At 40.4% G+C, this 27923-nt stretch overlaps 1 protein-coding gene across 1 annotated transcript in view; it reads left to right on the top strand.

Annotated features, from left to right (window-relative positions):
• The window catches only part of SYT3 (synaptotagmin 3), a 55075-nt gene that overhangs the window by 23125 nt on the left and 4027 nt on the right, over positions 1–27923 (top strand). The window contains exons 5-10 of the mRNA XM_053451737.1: positions 4442–4820; positions 12113–12662; positions 21608–21728; positions 23963–24134; positions 25690–25819; positions 26729–26858. Of these exons, the coding sequence (XP_053307712.1) occupies positions 4442–4820; positions 12113–12662; positions 21608–21728; positions 23963–24134; positions 25690–25819; positions 26729–26815 (1439 nt within the window). The 3' untranslated portion in view covers positions 26816–26858. The remainder of the gene's footprint in view (positions 1–4441; positions 4821–12112; positions 12663–21607; positions 21729–23962; positions 24135–25689; positions 25820–26728; positions 26859–27923) is intronic.

Genomic DNA, 27923 nt, shown 5'->3' with positions numbered 1-27923 from the left:
CCTCTGCCCCCCCCTCCTCGACTTACCGGAGCAGACTCCCGGGTGTCTTGCGGGGCCGGCGAGGGACATCTACGCAATACGCGTATGCAACTTCCGGTACCGGAAGTTGCATGCGCGTATTGCGTAAATGTCTCCCGCCGGCCCCGCAAGACACCCGGGAGTCTGCTCCGGTAAGTCGGGGGTGGGCAGAAGTAAAACGCTTAGATAACCTCCCGTGCCGGCACCCCCCCCCCGTGGGAAGTGCCGGCAGGGGAGGCTGTCTGAGCGTATCGGGGAGAAGGATGCAGGTCCCCTGCACCGCTGCGGGGGATCTGTATCTTAACCCCGCTGCCTGCCCGGCGCCCGGGACTGCATGTCCCGGGCGTCGGGCGCTAGAGCCCGAATATAGGCCGCACCCCCACTTTAAAAACTTAAAGTGGGGGAAAAAAGTGCGGCCTATATTCGAGCCAATACGGTATCTTCATTGTATATCACGGCTGCGCCATTATCGTCGTTATCGGCTCTTACCTTACCCCAGTAAGGCATTGACCTACTTAACAGGTAAAACTTTGTCACATTAATCAGATTTACGGGGAATAGCAGATCTGAAAACATTTCACTTACAACGAAACCTAATGTATAGAATCTGCAGGATAGAATTCCAATGTACAGACAGATTATAGCATTAAGAAAGGAATCTCGCCATAATGCCTATAAACAAAGGAACGCATTTGCCTGTATTACAATGAAATATTATGGAAACATTGTTAAAAATGTACTCAAAAAGAATAATATTTCTATCCATTATCATATTATTTTTATAAAAGCCCCCAAAACCCCTCCGAGCCAACCCTATTTTAATCTTATGCAGAAAAAGTTTGGATTGCGCGTAATTTTGACCGTGTATTTTTGCTACAAGGTCAAATCTATCATTTTAAAGGGTAATGGGGTTAGTTCGTTGTGCCATACCTTGTTACTATAAGCGCTGGATTTTTCTTCTGGAATAATTTGAATAGTCACTAACATTTCTGTTAGATTTTTTATTGTTTTTCCACAATCTTTCAGAGTCTGATGTCGTAATAGCCTTGGAGATAGTGAAGGCATCTGTCAGATTAGGTTCCCCATTGCAAACACTAAATATGCACCAGATAGACAGCAAATAATTCCCGCAGCCCATCGGAATGAACCGCTTGCTCTGCTTGCTCTGTCTAGCTATGAAGTTGATGAGATTGTATCCTTATGTCAGAGTTTTGAGTTAGAAACGTTTCTTCCGCTAATGGCGGATAAGTAGGGTAGGGGGTTCCACTCCATGTTGGCTGCAAACAAGCGTGCTTGATAAATAGTGGCAGATGTCATCTAGTTACTATGATGCCTAGGTTTCTGCCTAGGACACGTGACAATGTAGGGTTCCTATCATGAGCCAAAGAAAAGGTTTCCATGGGCTGTGAATGAAGTGTGAAGACACATGGATGAGGACCACACTTTAGGGTCCTGCTCAACAGTGGACCCTGATGTTCTACAGCGTACCAGAAATGGTGACATCGAGTAACGATTGTTTCCACGTGCCCCATGGTACTAGGACAAGAAAGAGAATGCGCTTAGAATGTTGTAGTTCTCAGACATGTACGGTATTTTCTCATCACTGGTGTCGAAGAGAGGCCACCTTGTCAGCGTTTGTTTGCCTGGCAGGAGGGCAACAACTAAAGTTTGTTTTCACCAAAGCGATGACATTTGCACAGAGAAAGCAGTTGTAAAATCTTCATGAAAGCCAACGGAAACACGCGGCCCAGGAAAGGGAAATCAATAGAGCGTGTATGTAACCTGTTCGTTACAAATAGAGTGTAGAGAAGCCGGTGTCTGAAGACGCTGAATTATTTACCAGCAGAGAAGGCAAGGCGCTGTAAAGGGCAACGATGAACAAAGGTGCGCCGGAGAAATATGAAATCGTCGGAAGAACGCAAGCGGACAACGGGCCGCCCAGATCTCAGGTCCTGGTGAAGGTCACGGACGTATCTCCTGCTGCACCCCCACCCAGCGGAATTTTACGTTCCTTTTCTAGTTTGTACAGAAACGGTGGGACCTTATTGGGTTTTCAGTATGATTTTTGGTTTAGTGGAGCTTGGGATGTAGCCATTAATAATATCAGTTCTTGTATTGAGTACGTCAAGGATAAAATGATCACGGCGGGGCTATTCTCTGGCACGTGGTGGTCTGACCTTCTCGCCCCCGCCAACTGACTTCTAAAACATCAGACCCGCGTCTATGAAAGCGATGGCGCTAGCGGAAATGTTTTTCGGTTGTTCTACTTGATATTAACTTGTCATGACAAATCTCCTTATGTCGTATCACATTCTTCAGTTAACATAATTAATTATTAAGGCATCCTGCTGAGATTGTGTCTGCCGTAGATGAAATGTACTCAGTTTTACTAACAAATTAATAAATATATATATATAAATACATATACACACCGTATATATATATACCTATATATATATATAGATATTCCAAAATACTGAGCTACAAATTAAAAAGGTCCTGAGCCTGAAATGATGTAAAATGTGGTATTAAAAGGAAATAATTGCCTAAACTGCTCAGTTTATTGATCTCACTGGTATTAAAAGTGTTAATTACATTTATATGCAAATTAAATCTTATTGTATTACTTGAATCGCTGGTTTAGCCAACATCCTTGTGCTCTCTGTCTATAAGGGCTGAGAACAGCTGCTGAACCTGTCCTGTTTTTTTACTGTTTTTTTTACTGTATTTCTATTTTTTATGCGTTGGGGATATTTTTTTCTGGAATATAATCTACAGGGGATTATTTTAGTGAAGGTTAATTAAGAAAGACATTTTCTGGTGCCCCCTCCCTCAGTATTTGAACACTTTATCTCCCAGATCTCAGCTTCTCAGAAAATCTAGAAAACCGAAACCTACATAGATATTTTAATAAAGGTCTGCTTGAAGCCGCGCATGAAATAGTTCTCCTTCAGGCCCCAAAGACCTAGGTGTCCATGCTTCACATACAATAATATGCTATATTTTCATGTTAATAGTTTTCTATGGTTACACTGAGCTGATGCTTTATGGTAATGCGAATGAAGTCCTTTCCCCATAGACTTTCATACAACAGAGAGTCCGACTGGGCGATTAAGACTGAGCCATTCTACTGTTTACCACAGTCAGTATGATAAGCACTCAGGATGATGGTCTAGTAGATCGGGCTAAGATAACAGAGCGAGAACAAATGGCTAATAAACAGCTGCCGAATAGCTTTGATCTGCCGTCAGATTCTAGGTTTCACTTAAAACATAGTCCTATAACAGTAGCAACCAATTAAAAATCATTGGTTGCTATGGTGACATGGCAATTTTTAAACCAGAATCACAGCCCTAATTTTCTTTATATATTCAATGTTCTCATCCTTTATAAAAATTAAAAATATGTATTTTTTATGTTTTTTTACCGTTATTTTAATTATATTTGTTTGTGTTATTGAATATAAGAATTTTTAGTATTGCTGTTGCTTTTTTTTTTACTTTTCTTTTATAAAATTTGGCACGGTGCCTGTACGACCTTCTATACTCTTGTTTTCCACTTAACGCAACAGCTCTTTGTTTTCGGGCGTTGGTGCCAGAAGCGTATAGATTGGGTTTCATTGAGTCGTTGCTACTTTGTCTTCTTCCAGAAGGTGATTGTTCTGTGTTGGTGAGCGGAGTTATTGTACCGGTTTTGGCTGCTGATTCAGTGGGAATGAAATCTCTCGTGAACATATGTATATATTTATTATTTATTAGATCAAAAGAACAAAAACATCCATTATTTATAGAGACGGGCATCTTCATCAGCGAGAGGAGATAGAGATAATGTATAATATATATCATATATATAACCTTTGCTCTCCCTATTATTGTTTCATTCTAACTAAACGTCATCGGGTGTAGAGGTTGAGTATAAAGATACCCCACACTGTGACCTCTGCTCCCTGGTGGTCTAGTGTCATAGAGAAGGGACGCAGTAGTAATAAATTGTGGAATTTATACATTTTTCATAACTGCTCCCCCATCTTTAACACTCTTTGTCTAAAAGGTCAGATCATATCTGGGCCCTTCCAAATATATTAATTGTATAATTTATATAAATTGTGTCATCACCCACTATGATTCCTTTATGTCCCTCGCTATATAGTCCTCAGCACAGGGAGGTCAACATTTGCTTGTCTGTAACATCTCATCCCTTAAGAACCAGCCTTTGACCCATGGAACACCTAGATCCTAGATCCTCTTTAGGACAGGCTATTTTTTCAGGGGCACCAAGATATGCAATGGGGGGGGGGATTTCATGGTAGTATTCATGGTTGTCCATGGTTGTTCCACAGTCAATAGAGACCCACCAAACGCTATTCGTATAGAGATTTATTCCATTATAACTAATCTCGTTTGCATTTCTACTTCTTTTCTAGATGTCTCTGTAAGCCTACTGTCTGTCATTGTCACCTTCTGTGGGATTGTCCTTCTTGGGGTCTCGCTCTTTGTTTCCTGGAAGTTGTGTTGGATTCCATGGAGGGACAAAGGATCGTCCCAGACCCAACGCAAAGATTACGGACACCATGGCCATCTCCACCATTCCCACTATGGGGACCTGCTGGTCGACCGCGTGGAGCTTGGACCTGAGATGCCTGAACGCTCTTATTTAGATATGGATTCTTACCCAGAAACCAACATTAAAAATAGTCAGACGTCTCCTGACATACCAGTGGAAAGTCAGACTGGGCCTAAGGAATCGCAGATACCTTATGCACAGTCCCACCAGCAAGTAGCAAACATAGCGCCGGCCACAAGGTAAGTTACATCTTATTCATATTATTATTATGTTAAAATATTACAGAAACCTGATGAAAACTAGATATCGCTTTACTGGTTCCAAAAAAAGAACTTCAGAACTTTATGATCCCATTTATAAGTTGGCATTAAAAGAAGGGACCTCTTATGTGACTCAGTATCATACTTTATGTGCCACTAAAATATTTTTGGGTTTTTTTGGGGTGGGTTCCCAGAAAATTGATTATTTATTAAGCAATTCTCATTTATGGTCCTTTTTGTCTCATGTTGTTCCAATAAACGCGTTTATCTGCAGGTCTGGAGGCCGCCATTGTATGCAGTCATGTGATATTTTGCTTACATTCCATATCTCAAACGCAACACTAAGCTGGTCCTTTACGGCAATACTTACGTTAATGAAGTCCTATTCTCCAATAGACTTAACCAGGGGGTCCGTCTGTGTGATTAAGACCAAGCCATTCTATTGTTAACCACAAGGCAGTGTTATGAGAACTCAAGCGTGTTTGCCGAGCGATTTGGCTAAGATAATAGGACACAACACATGTGTTACATTACACAACCATTGTATTCTGTGTAACAGAAAATGGCGTTATATTTAAAAAAACAAATTCAAGGGACCCTCGTATTAAATAAAACTATACTATGAGTTAAATATCACGGAAAGAGCAATAGCGTTTGGTTTATTGAGTTACTTAAAGCCTTGGCTGCATAGTTTGGCACGCTTTAAAGTTTACCAAATACATAAAATGAAATATACAACATTATTACTTATAACGCTACTTATTATTATTATTATTATACCCCTGGGAGATATTGGAGAGCCTCCCTTAATTTGATATTTTTCATTGACTTCTGGCGCGTAAAACTTTCCACGCGATACAAATTCTCTGCCTGTATAATTATTTGTCCAACGCTACAGCTTATTAATTTTCAGAAACGCCATCCATCTTTCGGAAAGAATGCTACGTTTTGTTGCACACTGGGTTTTCATAAAATATGAAGTGCGATGGAATAATACATATTGTGTAATTACACACATAAGTGTACTTACTGAAACATTCCGTAATGATTATTATTCCAAGTGTGTTGTTTGCCGACAAGACGTTAAGCGATGATTCACCAATTTTGTGCATGCCGTGGAGCCTGGAGGAGGTCAAATTCACAAAAATGATTGTATTTTTAAAAAAAAATGGTTACCTCTTTTAAGAAAGGACCTGTGTTTGTGGGGCTTGTTAACTTAAAGGTGCTCTCCCATCTACACGCATTTAACTTAATGCACCATCACATATATTATTCCCCGGACTGTTGGATGTCTAAACCCTTCTTTAATCAACGTTTGTAGTTTTTGGCGGGTTATACTTAATGGTCATGGGGCAGAAAGTCAGACACTGATAGGTTGTTTCCATTTGTGAGGTCAGGCACTGATGTTGGACAAGAAGCCCGGCTCACAAATCTATTCCAGTCCACCCCAAAGGTGTTGGATGGGGTTGAGGTCAGGGCTCTTTGCGGCCGGTCAAGTTCTTCCAACCCAAACTCATCCAACCGTGTCTTTATGGAGCTTGCTTTGTGCGCTGGGGCCCAGTCATGCTGAGATAGAAAAGGGTCTTCCCCAGACTGTTCCCACAAAGTTGGAAGCAGAACATTGTCCAAAATGTCTTAGTATAGTGAAGCATTAACATAATTCGTCTCTGGAAGTAAGAGGCCCAAACCCTGATTTCAGTAATTAAGACACTCGTCCCAATACTTTTATCTATAGAACGTGTGAGCTGGGATCATATAACCACACAAGGTTTGGAAATACCACACAAGGTTGTATCTCTTGAGGAATTATAGTCCTTTTTATTAAAAGGTCCAGCAAAGAAAACATTAATATAAAACAAAGAAAATCCTCGCTCTCTGAGCAATAACTAACGGTTGGAACTGGCTGTAGTTGGACGGCTTCTCCGCTGCCAACAAAACAAGATGTAGCAGAGACCTTTTTCTTCTTAAGGAATATTTCTGTAGACTCTTGTGGAGAGAAATGCCGCCTCACTCACTGCTTGAGTCCCCTCCACCGAGTCCCTCACAGGGAAACTTTATATCCACCTCCCGCTGATCATTCCCAACAGGTGATGACCCACCTGGGAGATCCAGAACACCCGGACTGGACTCCCCACCTGCTGCAAGTAAACTGTGGAGTGGGGCACTGGCCATCCCGTCTCTCCAAAATGGTCCACACCAGGGACCCAAACTAAACCACAGAATGTCCTCTATTCCACCACAAAACATTCTCCCTGGGGTTATCAAACACACCGCACTGCAATATGCTCCACAAAACATAGACCCCAGGCACCGCCATGCCCCTCTCCCTGTCACACGTGTATGTATACACATGGCGAGTTAGTCAGGAGGAAAGGAGCGGGAGGGCACCTGTTATGTTACAATATCACCCCTCGAAGAGGTCAACCGCAAAGCAATTTAATTAGACGTGTGCCTTGTAATTTATAATTTAGTGACAGTTTCGCGCCGACTGAACGTGACGACCTCCATAAATAGACTGTTACATTTCCTGCAGAGAGACAGCCATTGGGTGCATCACTTTCACACGCGCACGGAAGGTGCGAAAAAGTACGTGACATGCCTTCTATTATTATATCACCCCGCGTCGCTCCGGCAAAGGTACCGAAAAACAGAATCGAATGCTTCTAGATTATTCAGAGTTCTATACAAATTCTTCACTTTTTAGTTACCTTGTATTTAAATAGTTCGGTTATTTCTTTTCTGGATAACAGTACCTGGAATTCCGACGGCTGAGACTCTCGCCACCTCATTCCCAAACCTCCTAATAATTCTTTTTATATTTGCTAGAATGAATGAACAAATTAACACAGCTTGTGAACTACAAATAACGTAGCAAACAAACATGAATAATATGGCATTCTACAAATTCTTAGGATAGACGAGAAAATGTTTCTTATGTTATTTATTTCAGGCACCGTTACCGTACCGCAAAAATGAAAATTAAAAGGAATTAAATTCCAGGCATAATTTGTTCATTCTTCGCACGTTCCAACAGCCGCCATCTAAATTGTCCAATAACTATGAACTCCATCTTAAAAAAAAAATGATATATTTATTAGTTGTGCCTCTTAGGGACACTTCAGAAAGAGCTTAAACAATCCTCGAATGCAAATCTAAAAAAGATAATTAATATAATGCCAGTTAATTGCAAACGCAGCCTATTATACGCTCACCCGAGACCAGTAATTCTCTCGCTAGAAAATTATAGGCCTCCGCGAGTGTCACAGAAAGCCCCAGCTGAAGAGGATAGCTTCTGAGGGCGAGCTGGAGTCACAGATGTGGCCAGCCATAATGACGCTAGAAAGGTAAAAGGGTTGAGGATCACAACATGAATTAGAGGTTCATTAAATTTTGATTGATTTCCTGCGTCTTCGTCTACGATATTGGATACTTTGCTCGTTTGTAGTGATTTAGCTGCCGGAGCACTGTTTGTACAAGAAGTGTGGCTTAAATAAATGTAACATTTTAATCTCGGCAAAACAAAAAGAAAGATACGCGGCCGCTTAACCCTGGTTAGAGCTGGGTGAGATGATGTGGGCTCCAGACCCATGTCTGTCTCAGGAGAGGAGGAACGTGAACATGAGCAAAATTCAAAGGTGGGAGCACCTACAAGGGCTTCCTTTCTCCTCCATCATCTTGTCCTAGGTGGGTCCCCTCAAGGTAGCCCAGGCCAATGGTTGGCCAGCTTGGCCCATGGCCTCTGGCCTGTGAAACCAGGTCTTGCTAGACAGGCTCAACCACTTCCAAACTTGGTGCTGTAGCTGAAAACAGTGCAGTTACTAAACCAGATAGAGCTGTCTCATAGACCCTCGGGAGCCAAGGGTCCAACGCAATCAATTTGTAATAGATTGACTAATTTAAGGTAGACTAAAACATTTCAACTTGCACTAAAGTTCCTAACTCAGTGGATTCGCTATCCATTATGAAGCGCCAACCGTGGGGTCAGACTCTGGCAAGAAGGGCCAAGTCGGCTTTTAAATTAAATTCACGGAATGAGTAATTTTAACTAAATGGAAGGATGATAATGAGATACAAAAACTACTAATAATCTATTCTGAATAGAATTTACCAAAATACGAATACAGTCTATGGTCTCGATGAAGGTAATATTCTTAGACATTACCATTGAGATTGGCGAGGTCACGGCTTGGTGTGGATCCCTATGAGTTTGAATGACAGGACACCTGAAGCCACCATGTTGAAATGTTACCCAACTATTATGAACGCAGATAAGCCATTCTCTGTAAATAAAATTCATTGGCGGGGGGGGGGGACTGATAACGTTTCTCCTGTAGAAAATAGAATTTGCCGTATATTTTATTACTTTACTGAACTCGAAAAGGTAAAACATGCAAGATGTGTAGGAATTATGATAATTCTACCATTATGGTGTCAGGTTGTGCAATTCATCAAACCTACGATGGCACCAGAGGAGAAACAGATCAATATTATTTGAATACCACTCACATCGACCTATACTGAATCAACTAACCAAAAAACGCCATTCAATTATCCCACTTACAGAGCGCTATAAATATTCTTTGAACGTTATCCACCCACGTTAACACTGCGGTATCGCACAAAACACAGCAGCTGTCTCCTGAGCTCATATCGCTTGCTGGTTGTCTGGCTAGTTCACGGCGCGCGAGGACCTTTTCTCCGACAGACAGATGTGACAGTTGTTTTTATCTGTTGGGTTTGCCTTTTTTTTTTTGTGAGCCGACTGTGAAAAAAATGAGACAGCGGGAGAATGCGTTTGATCCTAGAAACATTTTATGAAATGATGGAATATAGACATGAGTTGGAACGTAGGGGATTGAGAACCTTCTGTGGGACCCCCTCGAGAATATGTGTGATGCAGATTTATCATAAGGTTATTTCTCTTTATTGTATTTAAAATAATGGAATTCTGTATTTTGTCCCTAAATTACAAAAAAAATTACTTGGACCAACTAAAATTTTCCCAAGGGCCCCGACAACCTAAACTGACCATTTTTCTGTAAAATCTACCATTGTTATATGTTTTATTTATTACAAGTTTTTTAAGGAAGCAGCACGATGGTCGTATTTGTACACAAATGAAATAAGATTTGGACACGGGGCTTGTATGGTTTAGGTTTACGGCATAGGAAACGTGTATTATTTGTTGAAATACTTTTCTATAAAAGTGTGTTTTCATAGATCCAGATATTTTTGTGTAAGGTTTACATTAAACATACACAGAAAAAGAAAATTGGGTGATTTTTCATTTATCCCTTTGAAACCTGGACCATTAGTCCCCACTCATGGTGTGTATTCAGAAGAAGGTCTACTTACTGCTGGGATACCCCAAGCGTCAGTACTGGAACCCATACATTTTAACAATTTTATTAGTGATATTTGAGAAGGTCTTGATAGTCTGCCTTTTTGCAGATGGTAAAAAAAGTCTGCAACAGGGTAGACATTCCTAGCGGAAACAGACAAATGGCAAATTATTAAATGAAGAATAGAATGAAGATCGTGAGTGTGGTAGCTGCAGTTTAACGTTGATAAATGTAAGGTAATGCACTCGGGATATAAAAATCCCAGAATATAGCATTGGGGGCGCTGTCTGGGGCACTGTTCTGAGAGTGACTTGGGGTAATTATTTATCAGACTTTAAAAGTAAGCAGGCAATGCAATAAAGTGTCGGTAAAAGCAAGCAGGGTGCTGGGTTGTATAGCGAGAGGCATAAGTAGCGGGAAGAAGGTGGAGGTTCTGTTTCTTTACAGATCTCTGGGCAGACCTCATCTAGAGTATTGGGGACAGTTCTGAAGACCTCTATCTCTAGGAGGATATTGACACATTGGAGAAAGTTCAGAAAAGGGGAAAAGGGGAACTAAAATGGTGAATGGTTTGCATGATAAGAGTTATCAGGAAGACTGAGGGATCTCAATATGTCCGGCTTGGGGGAGAGAAGAGAGGGGACGAGAGAGAGAGACATTTAAATACATGTTTATTCTAAATGAGGTGAAATGTTAGAACAAGAGGCCATAATCTAAAGCTAGAGAGTCAGAGGCTTGGGTGAAATGTAATGGCGTTTTACTTTACTGTGAGGGTGGTAGATGAGTTGAACATCTTCCCAGCAGAAGTGGTAGATGCTAACACAGTAGGGCACAGTGGGGAGACATACGGCTCCTGAATCGAAGACGAGACCAACGACTGATTAAGGTTTGAGACTTTACAGCAGAAAAAATGGGCAGACTAGATAGGCCGATTATTTTCGGGGTGGTGTTGAGAGGGTCGTAACCCCGAGAAGACACGTATTGTAGAAGTGAGTGAGACGTAGCAAACGGCAGAGTATCTTTTATCTCCACATCGCTGGCTGAGCCGGTCGGATCTTCCCCCGTGATTTTTCTGCTTGTCTGTCGCAGTACGGGAAGACGCTGTCAGGAAGGATTACATCACATCACAGCTGGCACCTGCTCTTATCGGTCGGAGCGGCTTAGTTTAGCCTTTTTCTCTTGAAACCCAAAGCAGGAGGGAGTGTGACATAAGTGAATACGCTACGGTTTCTATCACGCCCAACTAGCCCAAGGCTAGAGGAACATCACGGGAACTGGAGTTCATGCGGACAACCAGAGTCGTTTTACCTAATGGGAGTTTTAGTTAGATTCCTCCCAGATTGCTAAATGCTATTGTGGGGGCTAAATAAACAAATACTCGGCCAAATAAAACTCTATTCAATCCAATCAATAGAAAATGCTCTGTATATTTATATATATAACATATAGACGCTGTTTGTCTATATATCGATTGGTATAAAGTATGTTGAAGATGACAGGTCCACTTGAAATAATTGAAATGTTAATTTGAGTGCAATGTTTATATATTCTTATTATTTATAGTCTTTTTTCCACCCCATATGTCAAATTTAGGAAAGATATCCTTTACATACGTCTTTGTACATGGCGTCTCCCCTCTTGGGGTAACAAGATGAGAACGTGTTTTGTGCAGGCTCAGAATTTAGAAACCATGCCTTTCATTTTTATTTTTTTTATATTTATTTTAATTTTGTCCACTTTGTTTTCACAAATCAGGCAGCTTTTCGAAGATTTACTTAGCCATTTCAGGAAATGCGCCGATCACGTGATGTCAGAGCCGACTCTTAAAAAAATAAACAATAAAAATGAAGAGCCGGCTCTTAAAAAAAAAATAAAAAATGAATAGCTGGAATTTAATACCCTTTTTTTTTAATCATTTCCCCCCGACAGGTACAGTACGCTGCCAAGACCCATGACCCAACAGTTGTCTAGCCCTGATTTCTCAGGTCACGTGGATGAGAAACCAGAGCAAACCACCAGCATTGGTCAGATCAAGCCAGAGTTGTATAAGCAACGTTCAGCGGACGCGGAGATGAAAAAACAAGAAGCCACCAGCTGCGGACGGATCAGCTTTGTCCTGCGTTACGCCTACAATACCGAACAGCTGGTGGTCAAGATTCTTAAAGCCTTAGACCTCCCGGCGAAAGATGCCAACGGGTTCTCAGACCCGTATGTGAAGATGTATCTGCTGCCAGATCGCAAGAAAAAGTTCCAGACTAAAGTTCATAGAAAGACTCTTAACCCAATCTTTAATGAGACATTCCATTTTAACGTGCCCTTTAATGAGCTTCAGAACCGCAAGTTGCACTTCAGTATTTACGACTTCGACAGGTTTACTCGACATGACCTGATTGGGCAGGTTGTGCTGGATAACCTGCTGGAGTACTCCAATCCTACAGAAGAGAGTCCCATCTGGCGAGACATCTTGGAAGCCAGCTCCGTAAGTAAAACTACTAGATGTTCTACTCCTTCATGATTGTAGCGACAACATGTCAATGTCTTATACAGTAAAGACTACAGTGAAATGTCATACCAAGGAAAGACAATCCCCTTTCTTTATGGGTTGACCGGTCAAGCCTTCACATTGGAGGTCAATGAGATGTCGATTGTGGTTGAGTGTTGCTCACTGTTAAAAAGTTGAATTATTTCCATCTAATGTTTCCACCTAGTGCAGGGGTGTCCAACCTGCGGCCCTCCAGCTGCTGCAGTACTACATCTCCCATAATGCTCTTTCAGCTAAGAGGCTGGCAGAGGAGCATGGGAGATGTAGTCCTGCAGCAGCTGGAGGGCCGCAGGTTGGACACCCCTGACCTAGTGGATACAAATTTAGAACTGATCTTAAAAAGCATACCCCACATGTCCCTCGAAATGGGGCACTTTCTCCGGAGGGCTGGTTAGAAACGTGGTGAGATGTAGTCGGAGGAGGACCTGGAGAGCTGAACGATCAACCTGCCTCATACGTCCAGCCACCTCTGGATTTATTAAATCAGAGCCCTGGGATGCGGTGTAACCGTATCAAGGTGCTCCTCTTAATATATTGTAAATTAGCACAGTTGGGTTAATATTTTTTTTACATGTGGGAGCTGTAGTTGTGGTTTGTGCTACATTATGGTGGGTCCACAGACCTGGTTGAAAAGAGAAATGGGGAGCTTGGCAGGTACAAAGACTTCTTTGTTTTTATGATTCGCTTTAAAAGAGATTGGCCACCATAGGAATGGAAAATACTTTCTGGTGATTTTATTTGTTCCGTAAAATCCTGTAGAACTCTCTCTCTGTAGTAATGCAGGCCAGGCTAGTGGTAAGGGGGGTTAATTTCTGGGCAGGCGGGCTAATGTTGCCAACAACAGTTAAAAACTGTACATTTTTTAAAATCAGAGCGCTAAGCCTGGACACATCTTGCGAAACCTACTTCCACGCTTTTTGACCCAGAATAGATTTTATTTCGGTATCTTGGTATCATATACTTATTGTTTGGTTACGACTTCCATTTGGGCTTTTTATTTGGCGTAATGGGCCGCACATCTCCTGGAATCAGCCTTTGTTTATTCAGCTGTGCTTGTGTCCGGATTTCCAACAGTATCTCCGTTCGGCAGATAATCTGTTTTTAATCTGATGTCTAAATGTGCCTTTAAACATTGCCTATGGCCTGGTCATTCCTTTATTCTCTTTGCTTGTCATAAACATTCTTCCGCTTTTGTAACAATGACTTCTTCCAGGTTCTTCTCACGTGCCTGCGATCCAATCAGATCTTTCTTCAAAATAACCTTTGTCGGAAATCACAATGATATTTTTCACACAATGTTACAGAACCACCATTTTTGTGTCTAAAATAGAATATGGGGCCAACTCAAGCTCTTCTACAGCGGAAGCCTATTGGGGATTGGCCTTCATAAGTTGGCTGGCCTTCATAATATAGCATGGATGGGAGAACTTCCCCAAAACAAATTTAAATTGACTCCAGTTCTTCTAGTTATTTTTACTTTTGTTTGATATTTCTGTTTTTTTTTTCCTGTTATCGAACCACGCTCCAAAAATCTACTTAACCACAGCCAACAAATCAAGTACTTCATCACATCATGGAACGGTAGATTGTCCCACCAGGTGTCTGTGTGATTCTGTACAGTTTCTGGGGTTCTGCTTGTTTAGAGAGTCCCATGGTAGGTAGATCAGTCACTTTCGATGAGCCTCTAGCTCTTAATTGTCTTGAGGATGTCAGGTTCTTAGCTCCTCCATCTCCTTGATCTCCATTCACGGTTAGTCTCTCCTGCACGCAAGCTGTTTGTTTAGAAGCCCAAGAGGTAGACGTTGACATCAATCAGGAGACAATTCCATTCCGACGTTCGGGTAGGGATGTGTCAATTAGCGCAGGGTTGCCTAGCAGGAATTATTTCCGTTACAGTAAATTTTACAGTGTTTTAGCAGGGAATATTATGATGCCACTCATCTTCTCCACAATTCATTCGTGCAGTTTGTACAATCGTTGTCTGAACAAGTAGAGCCAGAAACCTGCCAGATGTTCTACCTTTACAAGGACACGCTTCATGCCATATAATACTGTCTTAACCCAGTATTGTATAAAATATAATTTACTTTGTATTGTAAATGTTACAAAAACATAAAAAAGCCGCTACTAAATTTACGGTTATTCCCAGTTGGACAGAAGTTTTTCGAAAACTCCCCCAAACACAAAAATAATAATAGGAGAATAATAATCTAAGAATAAAGCACCCCATAAGGAACAGGCTATACATAATGTATAAGCTCGAGCTGAATATTTTACACAAATTTTTACCGTTTCTCTGGATTTTGTCACAATAAATTAATTATTTGGGGGGAGGGTTATCATTTTTGGGGGGGATTTCCTCCTATTTTCTGAAAAAAAACCATGTTTTTTTTTCCTGTTAGCTAATATTCTTATTTAGATCATTGGAAACTCCAGAAGATAAAAAAAACATTCCAAAAACCAGAAAGGTTAGATCTGCTGTGCCATGGACAATAAAAATTATTCCATGAACAAAAGACCTAGATAGTCTTGAAAACTTGCAATCCATTATATGCCAGTTAGCCATCATCATCTATACCAACTTTGCTTTCTCTCTTTGTATGGCTTACAAGATACAACTCTACGCGTTATCATCATGACAGTTAGGAACGTTCATGCATTGATTCCAAGCTCGTCCATAAACAGAGGTTGGCTTCCTCCTGGTGGGTTTTCATATTCATTTTGTTAATAAGTTTACTGTTTTTCTTAGAATTCAGCCCAGACTGTAACATATTCTTTACTTAAATGTGTATTAAGGAATACCCCAGGTCCGCCTGAAGTGTCGCTTCACACTGCCTTCCGTGAGCCTCCCAAACAGTCTCGACCAGGAAAGTGGCCAACAGTCATCTTCCCCATTCCAACAGGCCCCAGGGGGCTCCTTATTGCTTGTGCTGAGAAATTAAAATGATTAAAGTTACTATAAACATATCTAGAATATACAAATAAATAAATAACATCTCCCAAGTAGAGTATGTTTGTATAGAATGCCCCCACATGTTAAGGAGCATTTGGGCCTCTTCACAAAATACATTGTCTACTTGACGTGACGTAAGAACATTAGTGTTCCGCGTTCTTGTCAACCTATAATTAATTAGCGAAGCCGGTTTTCCGAGACGTATCCGTTGTATCGCGTTCAAAGGTTACAAAGGATATTAGGTGTTTGCAGTCAGTTATCTGGCCGCACGCGCTAACATGCAGCGACCCTTGACCTCCGGGGATCTGCAGAGAGTTTCATTGATGAATTCTATTGACTCTAGCCAAAAAATCTAACAATCGGACAAGGCATCTAATTAATTTTACACCCCCCCCCTTCTGTCTTATCATATAAATTAATTATGTTGGCATTTCCACAACATTAAATGCTTAATGACTACGCGCTAGTCGTAAATCTTACATTAGACGAGGTGTTCCTCTGTAAAGGTACCTTGAAAAAAGGCTATTGATGTCCATAGTATGTCACCTACCTAATGTGTTTCTACGTTACTCGATAAGCACCTGTTGTAAGGTCACAAGAGGCTGCCCAGATGGTATTCGGCATGTACCGACACCCCAATAAAAGCTAATGAAGTTATCAAAAGGGACAGCTTCTTCTTCTTTCTTCATTCTTTCTTCTTTCCCAACGGACATTTTAATATCCCAGATGGCCTTACCAAGGAAGAATGCGTATCAAAGTATTTTAAAATGCATTAGAAATACCCAAAACGTTGATGTAGGGAGAAGCTGCAGCTCAGTGGCCCATCAGTGGCTTCAGATTATTCTCATCACTGATTGGCTGCTTAAAGTATCCAATCAGTGTCTGGAACATGTTCCAATTGAAGCCATTGCCGAGGCAGTGCTGGAGCTGACGGGAGGTGAGTATATCCTATGGCAGGAGATGTGCTTAGCCGACACATAGACGAGTAGTCGGGGAAAGGGGCCAAATACATATGGGGGACCCCACATACATGTAAAATGATCTTTCAGCTATATACAGTATGCATTAAAGTATACATAATAGATGGAGCGTCTCTACATTCTGAAACCAGAAACCAAATCGACCATGATTCTAGAAATAAAAATACACAATTTTAACAGGACGATTTGTATGCCTAATTTTACAAGCATTTCCTGATTTTATGTCCGCATTGTAACAGCTGCTGCCCCCCCATTCCTTAGGTTTTCTGTATAATCAGTGTTTTCCTAAATAAAACAAATAATGTTTTTGTGTCGTAAAACACTGTATTTTCTTTACCAGCTGTGAATCTTTTCCAAAAACAACAGTATTACTACAGCTTAACGCACTTTTCTTTTTTCCAAATAAATAAATAAATAAGCAAATTAAATAGAATATATTTTTGAATGAAAAATAGTAAAGTTCCGTCATTTTCATTAAAATTATCCTTTGCTAAAGGAACCCTGGTTCAAAAAAAAAATAAAAAATAAAAAAAAAGAACTAACAGGAAAAAATTCTATTACATTTAGAATAAATTAATTCTTCTGCTCAGACCATGAAAAGCTTGGGCAATGCAAAAAAAAAGTCATTTATAATATTAAACACAAAAATATTCTCTCATTATTGAAAAAACTTGTTTTTTTTCAGTAAATTTAAAGACATAAATAAGGATTGTTTTGTATAGTTTTAGGGTTAGCAAGAAGAATAGTGCGACGCGTTTCGCCTTTATTCCAAAACAAAATTTAGCAGATATGATCAAAGCGGACCAGTTTTCCTACTAATTCCTTAAATTTCAAGCTTCATCAGATTTAAATCATTATAAATGGCACTGGTAATATATACTTGAAGAAAAGCAGGGATAGCTCCAAAAAAAGTGAATCTATTAGCAAAAAAAGATACTTTATCTTTATAACAATTCCTATAGGCAGCTGCTTACATCACTAAATTCTACATTATAAAAAAATATATATATTTTAAAAATATAAAATGTTAATATTCTAGTTATAGATTTATGCAAATGACGACCCACCCAGAGTCACATGATAATGTTCTATTAGTTAATAATGACATCAAACGAAATTAATCTGGGAAGTCGAAACCTGACATTGCTTTTTATGACTGGGTTTTAAGTGAAAAGAAATGCAATTTAATTTATAATTAATATTTAATCATAATGGTAATATTTTACTAACCGTAGGGGGAAAGAGGAGAGTAATAGACATTATGAGTAGCTCACCTTCGTTATTGCCAATAAGCTGGTATTGTAACTCTCATCATTTTGGGGGGAAAAAAAAAGTTTATCTACGTAAATAGCAAAAGAGTTTGCTTCTATTAAACTAACAACTTTATGTACTGTCCTTGTCTTGATCTACTGATTGAATCTACCCAGACTTCATCTTAATGCATTGAAACAACTGGTCATTATCCCCTTGGCTATTATCCCCTTGGCCATTATCCCATTGGTCATTATCCCATGGTATCCCATGGTTAGGTCCTATAGGTTCCATCTGTAGTAGGGCAATGTTCCCCTTCCACTCCATTTTTAACATCAACGTAAACCCCATGGACCATTTAAAACTCTTTTTTTAGAATCCTAGTCCAATGATAATGAGCTCTTGCACATTTTTGCTGGTATGTTCCTTGACTAAAAACCATCCATCTTCTTCTTTCAACAAGGATGAACATTTTCTCTTTGTGTCCCTTTCTTAACAATGGTAGTCTTCTTACTTCCATTCATCATGTTGGGTGATGTTCAAGCCCAGAAGAGCAAAATCTTTTGACAATCTCCACTTCATCGTGATCCACCTTGAGTTCCTTTATAGAGCCACTTGTCTGGATTTTCTTTCTCATTCATGAGGACTTCTTTATGTTAAGGTTTGGGCCATCGATTGAAATATCTTCTTTTAGCTACATTATTAAGTATTCTAGAACGTATTTATTTTCGTTCTTCGTGTCTTCATCTTGTCTTTGGCTGTTGACGTTTCTTCCGGTGGTTTTGGTTCCAGGTTTATTGTTGCCTTTTCCTCAGGGTGAAAGCCGTATTATGTACTGTGACAAATCACGCTTTAGATGTATTTTCTTGAAACAACAGAGTTTGGTTGACTTGGTCCTCACCATCAGGGCATGATTTCTATCTAAATTATGTACGAAGCCACTAAGATTTATTGTCCACGTGCTTACGTATGTTCTATAGTTTCTCATGAGTCCCTTGGCTTTGCTACAGATGATGGAGTACAGAAATATTTCTTAACGGAATTCTCTACAGAATATTTGCAATTTTCATTGTGGGATTGTGTTCCTTTCTGGAATCTTTCATGAAAATGTAACCACAGGAGAGGTGGACATTTCCACAGGATGCTGTTGCAGTAGCATATACATGTTCCCATACCCGGGAAGTCTCCAGGTGAAGCCCTGTTTCCCCCGGGTCTCCTGGTCAGTTTCTTCTTTCTGGCCAAGGCATGGGCTTGTGGTCCTTCCCACTCGCCACTCCTGGCACCTACTTACCACCCGCTTTCCCTCGCTTCCCATCCAGCTTCATCCCACAAAAGGCACAGTAGAGGTCTATGCTGTCGATGTTGTCTATTTCATATTTAAGGTGACCCTTCTTAAGTGTTCTCCTTGGAAGGAGAGCTGCATGTAGCCTACCATGGGAAGTTCCCATGTATGTCCATCGCTACCTGGGGTATCAAGGACTTTATCTAGTGTACGTATACTCAATATGCCCGCTTTACTTATGTTCTATGGAGTCCGTCTTGAGGAGTGAACATTGTGAAGGACTGGAAGATGCCGTTGTCATCTGCCTTGATACATTATATTATAATGACAGGTGGCAGGGCCAGCCACCAGGGTAAAAGTTCCCAGCCGTCCCATAAAAAAAAGATAAAACATAAAAAAGGTAACTCCCGGCATAAAAACCTGCTTCCACATTTAATTAAAAACTCGATAATTTAATGCTCCGTATTCTGAAGCTGCCCGATTCAGTAGACAAATACGTGATATAAATCAAGGACGGCTTGCCATCCAGTTGGCTTCCTCGTCCCGAACCGGATCAAACCCTCCGGGGTCTATTTAATAAGCTCAGAAATGAATGATCTCTGTGCGATGGGCCGACGTTTCTCATTTCGGGAAAAAGCAGTAGCATTTCTTGGCCCTGTTTCAAGAGACACGGATTTCAATAACGTTTAATATGTATGGAGAAGGAAGCTCGGTTGATTAGTTTGGGTAATTGCTTCGGCTATAGACAGTATGCTCTGCGCAGGTCCGAAGCTAACGGCAGCTGAAGGGATCCGAGCAGCAGACAATATCTGCGCACCGCTTTCTTTTTTTTTTATTCGTATTTATTGCCTTTAAGAGCCAAAACGCATTTTAATTTCAAATTAAAAATAAGCCAGGACTCCTGTAGAAGTGCTTTGGTCTTCTTGACTGCTGTATAATTACGTCTGATGTCCTTAACCTCTTTTAATTTGTGGAGAGTTTTTTTTTCTCTTTTTTTCTCTCTATCTCTCTCTCTCCCTCCCTCACACACACACTCGCCCTCACCCTCACGGATAATCTAAAGCTATCTGTTCTATAGCAATGATAAAGATTCTTATATCTGCAGCTTTTTTTTCGACATAATTTATATGTTTGGTCAATAAAACCCCGTGAAAGTCGCTATAATTGTTATCTGACGGTTGATTTAATTTAGGGGAACGAAGGAGTAGTGATAGCATAGATACGCTGTCTAGGTTGAAAAAAAATCTCTGCTGGGATCATTTTACCCATACATCCCAAAAGTACACTTTTCTGCAGTACAGTCATGATTTTTGGGGGGGCATTTTCGCAGTGTAGTTGCCCCGCTTTCTCTGATCTCCCCTCACTAGCCTGTATAAAACCAATTGAGGTCTGAACGTTCTGTGTCTTAAAACACGAGGCCGTTATCTAAACCTAGAGGGTCAGAGGGTGGTAGATTAGTAGAACAGCCTCCCAGCAGATGTGGTAGAGGGTAACACAGTGAGGGAATTTAAATATACGTGCGAATCTAAGACGAAACGGGGAGACTGGATGAGGCTGAAGGGGTTTTGTCTGCCGTACATTCTACGTGTCTACACGCTGGTGTGTGTATGTTGTATGTTGCATGTACTTTGCTTTCCGGGCACACGTTGGCGCGCTTGTGTTTCTGCGGCAAGAACTGGATTATTCCGCCGTTTTTTTGTTTCTCATCGCCGATGAATTTGTAATGTCACAGATCGCTGGCTCTGACAAGTCATACATATTTATTACGCTGGAAACGGGACAGAGCCGGGGCGCAGACAACAACATTGGGCTACAGACACAAAAAACAGATGGAAACCAAAATAAAAAAATGAAGATATAAATAATAACGTCTTCTTAATTCCCGAGGTTCCACCAAAAAAAACAAAACAAAAGACTGTAGCAGGGTAATGGGGAGGAATAATCATGCAATCCCATGATTATTCTTTCAAACAGCTGCTACATGGGTGCCCACTAAAAATTTTCACGGTAGGGGAGAGGCAGAATATTAGCCCTGTGTTGGGGTCAGGGTACAGGCAAAATAGGGTGGAATTTCGGGGGGTAAATGGGTGGGGGTAATAGCTGGCTCCACCCACTATTGCCCAATCGTACATCAGGGGCCAGTCCAATAGCCCTGGAGTTAAGCTATACAGGTACTTATTTTCTAAAGAAGGGACCTCTGAGGTCGGGTGCCTTAAAACGTCAAAGAGATAAATCCACAGCCGGATTTCGATCCACGTGCCTCCCAAGTGTCTTGCTTCAGGAGGGACAGTCCCATTTCTTCGCAAAATAATTATTATGCGGTGCAGCAGGAAATTCGGTTTAAGGAAATATAATGACTTCTATATTTCTGTATATTTCTGTATATTTTTATATATTTTGTTTTTTGCATTTTAAGGAGAAAGCTGATTTGGGTGAAATTAACTTCTCGCTCTGTTACCTCCCGACCGCCGGCCGTCTCACTGTTACAATTATAAAAGCGACCAACTTAAAGGCTATGGATTTGACCGGTTTCTCAGGTAAGATCGTTCCGTGCTTTAAAATCACTTTTTTTTTTCTTTTTCTTGTAAAAATGTCCTTGAAATCCATAATTGAAACGCGGAGGAAGAGGTTTTTTTCACCGTTTGGCGAGACCGGCAGTTAAAAAATTCATTAACACCAATTGATTTTGGGCTGAAACGTTTTCTTTTCTCACGGCCGGTCAGTATATTTTGTAGAAAGTGTCTCGTCGCTAATGGAGACTTAAATTATATCATTAGTTACAAATTTTTTTTAAAAAAGGAAAGATTTTTATCTATTGGAATAAATCCCAATATTTGAAATGACCCAAAAAAAGGACAATTGAGTTTCAGCCTAATGTGCCTAAAAATGTGGCTGGGTGGCAAGAGAGCTATTTATGTAACACCGTGTTGGGGGTGTGGTTAGAGGAGGGAATGGGTGGGTCATGGGAAATTGTGGGTGGGTCCAGGGGCGTGGTCACCCACCTTACCTGACCTGACGAACAGGCTGGCTACAAAATGCCACAATAAGGAGATCTGAGCTGGAACTGTGCCCGAAAATCAGGACTGTTGGATGCTATGCTGTTGTAACCGAAAGAGCTGATTAGTGAATACAGCCAGAAACCTAATGTGCTTTACACAATGCGATTAACCACTCATTCATTCTAAAGCCGCAGTTGATGATCCCATGATTAATTAGTCAATACGGCACAGAGGGGAGTAAAAAAAAACAAAGATATATAGCGACGAAGTCCCTACAGAATACAACAAACAAAAATAAACAAATCAATAGAGACCATGAGTATGTGACGGGAAATATTGTATATAAATCAGAAGAGGTATAAGAATGATGTTAAATATCTGGGAAATAGCTCAATATATCGAGGGGCAATTATCCTACATTTAATCAAATAAAAAACATTGGGCATTATTGTTACGCAGCCAGGTCTGAAATGCATAACGAGGGTTAATTTTGAATTCATTAAAGACATTTTTTCAAATTGAACAAAAAAAAAAATGCACAAAAGCATGTATTGGGCCTTTAAAAATAAGTATTAGTTTATAAATACAGCCAGTGTCGTTCAGCAGTTTGGTAACTATTGTAGTGAGATCTTATGTCGTTAACAATGAATTATTAATGGACAAATCTGGTGAGTTTTACAATCACAAATGGAGGAATCGGCCATTTGTCATTTTTTTCCCATACTCACTGTTTAGTGGATAATATATATATATATATATATATATATATATATATATATATATATATATATATTCTGGACCTGTGCATTTGGATTAGATGGAATTAGAAAGAAAATTAATTTTAGTAAATTCAGCAATTCGTACGAAGCCACAAAACAAAGCCAGACCCCCACCAATGGGATGAAAACGAAGCAAAAAGCTCTGAATTCTTGTCAGAAATACACATTCCCTCACACTCTCTCACACTCTCATTCTAGTACACTCTCCCTCTCATGCTTTTAAATGTTTCTTTGCTGACCATTTCTACTTCTTCTTCTATATCTTCTACCTTTTCTTTTATCTCCAATCTTTTATCTTCGTCCGCATCTCGGCAGACATAACCTGGCGAGAACTTCCTCCAAAATGGCGGTACTTGCGGTGACACTCTCTCCGATCTTCCATTCAAGGGAGAGGACGTCACCAAAAGCACCATCGTTTTGTCGTAACTTGAACTCACGCCAATATCACATCACTGAAAACTCCATCATTTTGCCCTAACTTGAACTATCCTGCACTTTCAGTGACGTCCTCTCCCCTGAGATATATATATATATATATATATATTATATAGATAGATTATACTTTCGATCAATTCATTGATCTGTTCCAAGAGGGACAGCAGAAACTTGATCTTTACATTATGAAGGAACAGAAGCTTGACGCAGGATATTAGCTATACTTATCCCTGCTAAATATTTCATGCCCTAATCAGGTTTCAAAGCAGGCTTGGGTATTTCGGTTCCTCGGCTATTGCATAGGTCTGATCGTGAATATAGTAAGGATTAATTACTGACACTTTGCTATACATCAGGGTATTATTTCTGTTCCTTCAGTTTGAGATCGGATCTCAGTGATAAATGAAAAGGATACATGTGTTGCCGTTAACCATCTAGCGGTTATTTCACAAGAATTTATTTGAATGAATGGTTATCGCTTTCCTTCGGTCCAGAAGTAACTTTGTGATCTTTCAGCGCCCTGCCGCTCACTCGCTAATTGCTTAATCTCGATTACAGATCCGTACGTGAAAGCCTCTCTCATCTGCGAGGGACGGAGGCTGAAGAAACGGAAAACGTCGATAAAGAAGAACACGTTAAACCCGACGTATAACGAGGCGCTCGTGTTTGACATTCCCAATGAGAATATGGACCATGTCAGCCTCACAATCGCAGTAATGGACTATGATTGGTAAGACACCGAGGACCTGCGTGCGTTCGCAAACAGATCAATCAAATGTATTGTCTAATTGATAAAAGAGTGCATAGGATGACTTACCTGTATAGGTGCAAGAGCGTCTCATGCATTCGCATTTATGTCATTTATTGACTGCTGGCCTTAAAGTGTTGTTTTTCCGACCCAAACCGGCCCTGGCACAACACCAGTATATTTTCAAGTGTCCTGTATGTCCGGTTGAGGGTTTCATCGCCGCTTAGTAAATATGAATCCCAGGAAAGTCTCCAATATTCACGTTCTTCTACCTACTGATATAAAATAATTGTTGCATCCACTATAAGAGGCCACGGCTACGATCTGATGGAGCGCCGGGGCTTATTGTCTCATCTTTCACTTCTCAAATAATTAATGTCGATGCTAAAGTGTCATTAAGCAGCAGGGATAGACAGACTTTGATACTCCAGCTGCTGCCAGGGCCCGGAGCGTCGCGTTTGTGGAAGGGGCTCCGTGGGAGGCCGGGGAGGTCGGTGTAATCGGAGATGATTTTAGTTAACGGGTAAGCAGAACATACATTTTAAAGCGACATTTTAAAAAAAATTTAAAAATAAAACACTAAATACCACCCGTTACAAAATTTAAACAAACATTTAAACATCTCATTGGACCAGCACAGAAAAAGCTGTAAAGTTCCATAAGATTTTATGACCTCAGAGGTCTCGGGACAAGTTTAAGTTTGATGGAATTAGTAGAGGATCACCTCTGTCTGCCTCGTTAGTCTAAAAAAACTGTAGCTCAATATAATTTTATGGCTTTTAGCTGAGGTTTTAGTCAATATTTCTTTTGGCTGCAATTGTGGCACAGCCATGTTCCTCACAAACATTCATATATGTACAAATTAGACATGGGAAACAGGCCGAAAAACAAGGCCGCCATTTTGCCTTAAGGTGCGCATATATACATATTATCCCTCACATTTATATTTAAACACAATGTTTAGTACTCATATGCAGTGCTGTATTTATCTTGAGCGCTGTCCTAGGCCTAACCCAGGTCAGCGCCAACCACCCTTTCTCCATGCCGCCCTGCTTACTGCTGAGCACCAGGATATGACATCATATCCCAGCGCCCCATCTTTTAAGAACATGCAGGGCTGGTCGGACGTAAACTATGGAGGTCTGTGCCTCTCCATGGGGTTAATGGTATAGTTGAGGAGATCAGGGGTCTCCTTTTTAACCGGCCCATTCGGCAGTGTTGCTTTTCACCGATTAGGGCAATTGGCTCTCAGAGGGGCTGCTGCTTCTCTGCCGCCCTAGGACTTGGCAAAACAATAAGTAATTATTATTATGAAATCTAACATCTTTATAATATCAAAGCCGGTTGACTTCAGTTCGATAATTTGGTTACTAGTGAGCAGGATAATGATAGCTTTTCTTGATAGGATCTCTATGAATGTAATAATTATCATAATTACGTGGCTTGGTTTGCATTCATGGCCAAATAATTAACTTATATGCAAAAACGGCAGGTATGAAACGACATAACAGCCTTTTTTGTAATTTTTCTTGCACAGTATAGGACATAACGAGGTTATTGGAATGTGTCGGGTGGGCAGCGATGCAGATATGCCTGGCAGAGAGCACTGGAACGAGATGTTGGCAAACCCTCGGAAGCCCATAGAACACTGGCATCAGCTGGTGGAGGTAAATACTAAATATTCATAACCTTTTTGGCTTCCAATAATCATTAAGGGGGAATTATCACATAAATGGTCCTAAGGAGGGACTGTGTTTCCTAAGCAGGGACACTTGGGAGGAAGGTTGCCACCTCTTGCCAAGCCGTTTCCAGAACCCTGTGTGAGAGCATAGCGGTGTGACTGGGGTGTGCGGCCATAGGTGTTTGACTTAGTAGAGATAAAAGAGATAACAAAGATAGAAGAGAGAAAGGAGAAAAGGGGTTGAGGAGAGAAAAGAGGGTGGAGATCGATAACGAGATGTGAGAGAAGGGAGAGGAGAAACAAAAAAAAAGGGGAGAGAAGGGAGAAATGAGAGGAGAAAAGTAGAAAGAAAATAGAAAGAAGAAACTTAAAGAGAGTAGAAATGAGAGGTGGATGAAGGAAGAAAAAAAAAGAGGAGAGAGAAAACAGGGCGAGGAGGACGAAAAGAGAGAACGGATATTAGGGAAAGGAGATGAGAGAGAGACGAGAGAGAAAGCTGTTTGGAGAGAAGAGAAAAAGAAAAGGAGAAAAAAAGAGGGAAGAGAGTAGCAGGTAAGAGAACCCCAACGTGGAAAGATGAATCACATGGTCACTAGCACAGCATTTTTTTAGGGACATAAATTTTGGGACTGTCTAGCTGAAACCTGGACAGGGGGCAACCCTACTTTGGAGGTGTACTCTTTACACACACACAGATTTTTAATATGAATTTTGACTTGTTAGACATTTACGAAGGAGTCCGCTTAATGTGTCTTAGGAGCAGTTAAAAACTATCTGTTTTTTTTATGAACGTTTTCAGAAAACTCTATTTTTTTAGCAGCTGCCAATACCATAACTGACACGATTCTCCCAGTTTCGTGGGATTAAATAAATTGCCTCTTATTGATCCGTGCAGGAGAAGGCTCTTAGCAGTTTTGTGACAAAATCACCCCCTCCTCGAGAGAAGCCAAGTATAATCGTGGACAATACGCATTCTGACTAGTGGCGCCTACTACCTAAGAAGTGAAAACCAGATCAAAAGGACTGTAAGTATTTCCAAATATTTGGGTGCCCCCCTCTTAAAGTAGCTGTTCCCCTAAAACACACATTAATTGCAGTCCCCAGTATGTTAAATAAATCAACTTCCGTTATTTTATTCTTTTCTTTAAAGATTTAAGCACATAAAAAGCAGAGAAAGTCTTCAGGTTCTATGGCAACAACCTATCAGTGCCTGCTTGTGTTGTCACATGATAATTAAGTGTTCCCAGCAAAAATGATGAATGAGACAAAGTTTTACCAGATTCAATAATGATTTCTAGTGTTTAATGCTAAGTTTAGCAGAGTAGGTAGAAACACAAAATTCTAAAGATTTTGAAGGTTGTTTATATCAAAAGAACATAAAGAAAAGAAAGAGGAGCCACTCCATTGGGATACGGGATACAAAACATGTTGCTTCCTAATTTACTTTTTCAAGAAAAATCATGAAATGATCGGCCGCCTACTGAGGAACATTTTTTTCTCATTTTCCTTAATTAGTTTTCATATTTAGTTTCTTTCCCACAAGCAGTCATGCTGATTATAATTTACGGTACAGTTAAATTTTATGTTAACATCGTGATTAATCCACGAAGACAACTAAATTCTCAGAACTCCAACTGTACATCCAGAGAGATGACAGATCAAACGATGAATGGATAGATAGATAGATAGATAGATAGATAGATAGATAGATAGATAGATAGATAGATAGATAGATAGATAGATAGAAGGATAGATAGAAGGATAGATGGGCTTTTTTGGCCTAGTGGTTGGTTCTCTTCTTCATATCAAGTAACTTTAAGTCCCCTCTGGTCCCAGTGACCAATGGCTCCAACTATGACATCATAGCTCATAGCCTTCAGTCTTTTGAGGACCACAAAAGGCTCATAAGAAGACCAAAAATGGTGGCCTCATGCTGTAGAAACTCTAGGTACTGAGGACTTGACTATACATTTCTTGAAAGAAAATACCTTATACAACTTGTGAGGCTGAGCCGTGATCGTGGCTTCCATGAAAGCTCAGTGATTTATAAGAACTTTCTATAATCTCGATAATATGTTAATTCCTTTAGC

The sequence above is a fragment of the Spea bombifrons genome, chromosome 12 (assembly GCF_027358695.1).
Source record: "Spea bombifrons isolate aSpeBom1 chromosome 12, aSpeBom1.2.pri, whole genome shotgun sequence".
NCBI lineage: Eukaryota > Metazoa > Chordata > Amphibia > Anura > Pelobatidae > Spea > Spea bombifrons.
Note: the sequence above shows the minus strand (reverse complement) of the source record. Positions and strands in the feature narration are given on the sequence as shown.